The sequence below is a fragment of the Micropterus dolomieu genome, unplaced genomic scaffold (assembly GCF_021292245.1).
Source record: "Micropterus dolomieu isolate WLL.071019.BEF.003 ecotype Adirondacks unplaced genomic scaffold, ASM2129224v1 contig_8848, whole genome shotgun sequence".
Classification (NCBI taxonomy): domain Eukaryota; kingdom Metazoa; phylum Chordata; class Actinopteri; order Centrarchiformes; family Centrarchidae; genus Micropterus; species Micropterus dolomieu.
Window position 1 is genome coordinate 1 of NW_025737834.1, and position 7,862 is coordinate 7,862.

Below are 7,862 nucleotides of genomic sequence, written 5' to 3' on the forward strand. Positions count from 1 at the left end.
TGTGTGTGTGTGTAGGAGCCAACAGAGAACAGGCAGAGCCTGCAGCCTGATGATAAACAGTTGTGTGTCGGTGCCATAATTAGAAACATTAGTTTTCTCATTTCAAGTTAATCAGATTTGATGCTCGAGACATAACTAGTGATGAAACGGTATGAAAATTTCATATTACGATTATAGTGACCAAAACTATCACGGTTATCAGTATAATCACGGTATTGTAAAAATGTGCCGAAAAAGATTAAAATGTACTGATACACACACTGAAACCATTTCAAGTTTTATACTGAAAACTACAAATATAATTGCCATTTTGTTTGCATAAATAATAACATAACAGCAGCTTTTGTAAACAAATGAAAATCATTTAAGTGTGCATTATCAAGATTTTATATTATATAGGTAACACAATGACCCCGTGGACAATTACATGAAAACATAAGTCTGTAGAAGACAGTGACTGCAATTAGCCCAAAAATTGACATAAATACAGAGCAGTCCGTAGCGTTTCTAGATATGCTGATTGGGTGATTAAACAGCGCAAGGTGTCATCATGTGCAGACGAATAGACTCTGCCAACACACGACGCATACAGCAAGAGAACAAGAGCAGCAACACTGAGAGCTTCAGTTTACAAGCTGTTAGCAAGTCAGAGAGACAAACCACAGCTAAAGTTAACTCACCCTGCGTTCACTGTAAGGTAATTTTCTTCAATCAAGTTTCCCTCAGCGCTCTCATAAAAACTAAAATACGACCAGACTTCAGAGAGACTGAAGAATCTCCGCAGCGCTGTCTTCAGCCATGTTGTCATTGACCCAAACAAACCCACATTGCATTCTGCGCATGCGCGCCTGCTTCTGGGAGACGCTGGACAGTGTTTGCCGTGAGTTTATAATAGCGCGGTTAATCGTACCCAGTTATCATGGTAATTAAAAAAATATATATGTGTATGGTAATAATAACCGTCGGGAATTTTACCATGGTTTACCATTAAACCGGTAATCGTTTCATCCCTAGACATAACATTACATTGTAGGACCTGCTAGTCTTGATAGCAGTATCAATAAGCTTGGACCTTAGTGACTTTCAGGTTTTGAGAAATTTTGGAACCAGTCCTTTTCGACCCGGGTCTCGATCCCCATCCCTACAGTTAACACATCTACTTACTATTTCAATTCCAGACTCTCCTGTGCAGTAACTCTGTTTGACCATGGAGTGACAGCACTTGTATCCCCAGAAGCCATCTTTCCAGAAGGAGCCCCAAATGCACTAAAGACAGGAGAATGTTTTTTTAGAATACAAACAAACAAAATGTGACAAAATTAAGCCAAACATTTTTCCGCAGGGGGCCGCAGCGTGTTTTCGCCATCCTTACAGTGTGGTTGTTGATGAGCACGTCCTCCTCATACTTGGAGCGAGCCACGGCCTTCTCAAGTCCCTTCAGTACAGCGCCGTGACGAGAGTACTCCACGTAGTCCTCCGTCTGGGCCAACAACAGCTCCCGTGGCGGTGCATTTAAGTGTTCTTCACCTCCATACTGATTGCCACAAACAAAAGCCAAAATGTCAAAATCAATTAACTCTTCAGCCAGCAGGAGAGAAACATATTGAAGTCTTTTTTTTAAATTAAGTTTTTTACCAAAGGCTAAAATTTGAGACCATATTCTCAAACTTTCACTGCTGCTACGACTCACATCTACAAACTATTGGAAGATGGCGTAAAAATACAATGTCGACGTTGTGAGTGCCCATAAAAACATATGCATAGATACCACTTAGTGCTTGTATCCACCAAAACGTTTTTTGCCAGCTGAAAACGCCAGCTGCTCTTCAGGTAACGCCTAGCTGGGAGTCGCAGCGATTTTTAATGGCTGAGATGCTTCGGTTGCTACGATACATTATGTCCGTGGAAGTGATGTGTTGCAAGTAGGCTACCTAATTTTACCGAATTTAAAAATGTCACCACAAAGTAAGAGTACTTGTTCCACATGAAGAGAAGGCTGAAGCATGTAGAGCGAGGGGACGGACGTGGGTTCATGAGATTTTGTGGGTGAGAAAACGCCCTGGCTAGTACCATCGTTTGGTTCAACAGCTGAGAATGCTCTGTGTGGTATTTTACCCCCCCCTACTCCACTGTGACAGTGACGAGTGCTGCATTTCACCTAATTGCAAAACACTTTTTAACTCTCAGTGACCAGAAAAAACCATTGAGCGCCCAGTGCCCGGCGCGGAATAGACATTAAGCACCTCGTCACGCTGCTGGCGTTTTTTACCATGTTGTAAATTCTCAGTGCTCCCATTGCATTGTATTGCAAAAAGACGATGGCTTCATAATATATTTATAGATAGAAAGATACTAGAAAGAAAATAGAAAGATAAAAAGAACATATAAAGTGTTAGAACCTGACAGTGGTGTAGATGGATGATCTATCTCTGCTTGCATCATTTACATAGGCAGGCTACCATTCAGCAAGCATTCATTGAACAATCTGACATGCCTCAAAACTGATATTATACAGTCTGACACAGATTGTGGCGTACATTTTATTAGACCAATTTTGCTCAATGTGACATGCAATTAACAGCCTGCTGCTAAAAAAAAAAAAAAAAAAAAAAAGCAATGTACCTTCTCCAGGATGCTATCCCTCTGTTTTTCTTTAAAGTCCTCCTTCTTGACCTTAAAGGACTTGTGAAGCAGCTCCAGCTTGGTGGGGTCAGCCTGCAGATGCACCTCAGAGCCTCTCTCATAGGCCTCCCAGGCAAACACTGTCACAAGATGAAGCAAGGTACAGTAAAAGATACCTGCTTGAGAAGCGTGAACGTAATTTGTGTGTTCGATACGATGAATGAAAATAAATAATCACATCAGAAATTTATGACAGAACTCCTTCTCACCCCGATCACTACTTCCTTCACTCCCTTATACAAGCACACTCATTTAGTGATTCATAAAAACTTGCAATACTGGACTATGAGCTCAGCCATCTGCAATGCAGTGGGCTGCATTATGCCTTTGAATTTATTCACACTACAACCCACCTATACAGTACATGAATTACTATGTTTGATAATGTATTTCATTTCATTTAGTAATGCTGCTTTGGACTTTGGTGACAACGTTGATATGTCTGTGTATTTATTTATCAATTAATATATTAGGCTAAGTTTATTATGAAAGATGAGTTTATTTAACTTGTACTAATCTACGGGTCTCGCAATTGCCCCAAATTGAAAGTGAAATTGAAAACTGAGATCAATCCTGCCGTTTCTGTCGCATGTTATATCAGAACAGACCTGCTTTGGCTAGGAAAATTATGCCATTTACAGTCTTGATTTTTTACAACATTAACATGCAAACATATATGGGTACTTTAATAGTGAAATTGTTTAATTTAGCTATGCCTGCTAGCTAAGGCACGTAGACAACAGGCAGCTAAAACTCTGGCAGCATCTAGTTAAAGTAATTGTGATTAAAGCACACGATGGCTCCAACCACTGTCCTTTACTCTTTTTGTAATACCAGGAAAATCTGACTTGCAAAACTTAGAGTGGGGGTGGTGAGTGGCTGAAGGGAGCTGGAGAGCTATCTTGGTGACTTACACTGTGTTTGAGCCATGGTGATCGTGGCCCCAGAATAGCGAGCAAAGTTGTCTCCAGCATACCCGACTCTGTCAGACAAAACAGTTAAATAATCATTTCAACACAAGCCAATGAGAAGTTTTGAGTAATCAGGAAATACAGTGACAGTCACTTACTCGTCAGGGTTCATGCCAGTGTTGGAGTACGGGTTCTCTCTCATAGCTCGAGTCTTTGGATCATAGTATGCTGAATTTGGATCCAAATTCCTCAAGTACTTGTGTGAGAAACAGACACAAGAAGTTCAGATTATTGGGAGTCTGTGTTAGTAACAGGACCTCATCTCTCAATTAAAACAGCTTCCAACGGTGGACATGGGAGGCAACCTACCATGGTCCACCACAGCAAAATAAGAATCATTAGTTAGAGAGCTGAGAGTAAAATAGCAGTTCAGCATAGGCAATAGGCCTGTGTGTCTCTTACTTTAGCCGTGTCTTCTCTGATACGCAGATTCCTAACAGTGATTCGCCTCTTGGAGTCAAAGTTCTGACCAGGCATGTCAATGTCATCTGCGTATTTATCTTCATCCTCATCCTCGCTGTCATGTTCCCGCTCCTGCACAGATTCAAAGAATTAAACGTCGGTCTTCTAGACAAGAGACTGCCTTTTATCTTGCGAATAAGACAACAATACAATCTTGACATAGGTGAACACTTACAGATTGGTCCAGTTTTCCAGAGGCCAGCTCATCCTGAAGCTTATGTGCCTTCAGTGTCCTCTTGGCCTGAGAGCCAGAAACAAATAAAGTCAAATTCATGTGGTAAACAGAAAGTAGATTACACAGTTGTGATGTAATGTTTTGAACCTGATGATAACACCTGATTTGTGTCCCAGTACCTGCAATTGTGGAAATATTATTTATGATGCGTTTTATCTTTTAAAGTATTAATACCAGGTAATAAAAAGGTGCAAAAATAAACTGACATAGGCACTTCAGTTTGCCCTCAGTTATGTTTGCAAGGTTTGGCTTTGCAAGAATCAGGGATTTTTAGTTGCCAGATTTTACACCAATAAGAAGGTTCAGTTTGAAGCTGTTGTGTATGGCTTCTCTGAATTTATATGTCCTTGGAAGAGGGCGGACATATGTGTTTTTCTTCTTCTCAACAAACTAAACGCTAGTTTAGCAAGCTTAATTTACCACTGGACTGCTTACCAGGTCAACTTTGGCGTACTCTTCCACGATGCGCTGGTGTTCCTCTGGGTCATACCCGTTCCAGCGGTCACGCTTCCCGTCATAGTCCAGTTCAAGCTGTATCTGACTGTGTTCATCTGGAGCTATGCCTGTGCCTGTGAACTTTGCGCCAACTTTTCTGGGTCTCTGATGAGATGAAAGTGAAGGTCAGAGGATTACGTTATTTATTACAGACAGAACATTATTTTAATGTACAGGATTAGAAGTGAGTAGGGTACCGTGTATTCAACATGTGGAAGATGGAAACAAGTGTAGCTGCAGCAACAGCCTCGCCCAAAAGAAAAACAGTAAGTCAATTATGGAAACTGGGGTGAAGTTAGATTAATATTGGAAATATTAGTTTTTGCAGCCGTGACCTTCAATAGCTCTGTGGCAAAGCCTCGATTTCTTCCCGTTATGGGATATGTTGGCTAATTTCGGCAGACGTTTCAGTTTTGATCAACTCAAATCACCAAAGTTGAATATGCCGTGGTGAGTGTAAAGAACTGAATGTCTGTCGCTATAGGCGGAGTTAGGGACAGTCTAAAAAGTGCAATACAATCCATTTCAACTGTAAATGACAAACCACTGCCAATATAGATAGTGACCCTCTTTAAACATTTCCCACATTAAAGAATTAATTATGCATTCTGTAATATCAAAAGCTTGCTCATTTATGAATTTATTGACATCAAACCACCTCTCGTCTGTTTTGGACATCCTTTCACATCTTTCTGTTAGTTTTTTTTTTTTTGTGTGTTTTTTTTTAATTTATTTTTTATTAAAAAGGAGTGTATTTTGAAGTTCATGGGATTCATTGTGTTGTTTTTACCGAGGTATCAAATTTGGTATAGAGAATCTTGGAATTTCACTGGAATTGGTATGGGCCATTTAATTTCTGTTATCGTGACATCCCTAGAAGTGAGAGAAAATTCATCTCTATGGAAAGATCTGTTTTACCTCCAAGCAGTCCTTCTTCTTGTGTGTCAACGCACCACAGTTTTCACAGGCTCCCTTACGAAATTTAGTGGTGACAGTATTCTGTTTGGAGAGAAAAAAACACTGCACTATTAACTTGAAAATTCATTTGTAATGGCTCTATGAAACTACCTCATCGATTCACCCTCACCTCTTGCACTCCTCTCTTGTACCACTCTCCAATGGTTGAGTACTGCTTCTGACATTCAGACTGTGGTCTCTGATGCTTTAGTGTGGGCCTTTTGGATGGGTCAACATACCATGGCACTGATGAAATGTACTGTGGGATGTGAGGGTTAATGTCCCTGGAAGAGAAAGGAAGCAGCACAAGTGGTTCATATTAATGTTACAACAGCACCTTCATTATAAAGATGGCAATTAAGAAATAAACAGCAACGATTTTACAAATGAAGATCAGTTATCTTGTCATGAAGAGTTCAACTCAGGAAGTACGATAGAGATGAGAAAGATTCATGTTTACACATAAACTCAAGATGGCTAACTGATCAAATACACTGCTCATTGAAAATATAGATCCATTACATTTGGGTGTAATTCCCTGGAAGAATGGACTTTGGATGGTGATGGGTCCATGTATGTTTTGTTTACCAAACATCTGAGTTTCCTAAATCATAATTATCACCTGGATGTTGATGTGAATGCTTTTTACAAGTCAGAAGCTGTAATTACAATAAATCTCATGAGATGATGAGATGAGATGAATGTGTCATTCACCAGGTAGGGAAGACCTAATGAAAGATGCTATTGACTGAAATGCTGTATCCAGTACTTGAGGAGTTAAGTCAGAGTATCCCGACCTCGGCTACATTGATGTTGTTCACTGCTCTTTTTAAAGACCGTCTCTCACAAGTCCTCCAACTTTAAATAAGTGCAATACTATATCGCTAGAGTTTGATTTTGAGAAATTGTTTAACATCACTGGCCTCTGCTAATTAGACCTTTAAAACCTCCAGATATGAACAGGTTGCGAGCTCAACTGGAGCATTTCTTCAGCTAACGTTACTCCGAGGACCCACTCTCTGCACAGACATAAACTCACTTGCCCTCCTCGTCCACCTCAGCTGGAGCGTTTCCGAGCTTCCTCTGCTCCTCCAGCTCCTTCTTCTTCCTCCAGTCCTCCCTGGTCATCTTCTTGGGCTCATCCAGGCCCACGATCCCCTCCTGGCTAACGCCAACATTGGCGTCAGGCTGCTCGGTCATGACTGAACCTGCCACAAGGAATATACCTCATTGAGCTCTCAATGCGGCCGAGTAACGCGAAACAGACGCTATCGTCACTTTAACGTTAAGTTAGCTCACCTTGCTGTTTACCAGCTTAGTGACTTCAACGTGGAAAAAAGTATTTTACCTTGTATAAACTGATTTAATAAATAACTTGGTTACCTTAGTGAGATCCAACAAATACCACAGCGGTTAATATTTCCCTTGTAGAAACGATAATTTCCTCTGTATCTAGCTCTGAGTTTGCGCTCGTCCGTTGTGTTTTCACCTAACACACGACCGTCGCCATTTTACATCCACTACAGCTACGTCACGTCCTTTCTGTCTCCGTGGTGTTCAATTCACCGACGTGACGTCCCTGCTGGACAGAGCGGCACCTAGCGGACACAGCTGTTTGCACTACATGCCGAGATGTACCACCTCAACGCAAAGACACCACTGTTCACGATTACTTATCCAAGCAGTGTTTTTCCTTTCTGTGTGGTACATGGCAGATGTTGTTATGCTTATCACAACACTTCTAAATATCTATATGTAAATTATGCTCCGTTCACACCATTAAATTGTGTAGGCAAGCACACTTTGCCCTGCTGGATTAGCAACAATGCAATTAATTGAAACTTAATTTGGGGATATGCAATACCAAAGCACAATATCAAATGATTTAAGGGCTCTAAAGTAGGTCATTTTTATCAGTTAATACTGACACCAATTCTTGAGGGCATCTGACCATATCTTTTTTTTCTTTTTACATTTTGTGCTTTGAAAGTGTGAGGAACAAAGCTTCATTTGGCCATGACCGATACATAGAAGTGAAATTACAGCAACTCTATCCAAAT

At 40.6% G+C, this 7,862-nt stretch overlaps 1 protein-coding gene across 1 annotated transcript; it reads right to left on the reverse strand.

Moving 5' to 3' along the window:
- Nucleotides 1-1,164: 1,164 nt before the first annotated feature.
- On the reverse strand, nucleotides 1,165-7,346 carry LOC123965207 (pre-mRNA-splicing factor SLU7-like; the record flags this gene model as incomplete). Its single annotated transcript, XM_046041787.1, is given in 12 exon segments — nucleotides 1,165-1,266; nucleotides 1,373-1,534; nucleotides 2,623-2,762; nucleotides 3,597-3,664; nucleotides 3,752-3,849; nucleotides 4,056-4,187; nucleotides 4,291-4,356; nucleotides 4,786-4,950; nucleotides 5,764-5,844; nucleotides 5,933-6,086; nucleotides 6,842-7,010; nucleotides 7,186-7,346. Coding segments are annotated over 11 exon segments (1,329 nt in total), but the record flags the coding sequence as incomplete, so codon positions are not given.
- Nucleotides 7,347-7,862: the final 516 nt, after the last annotated feature.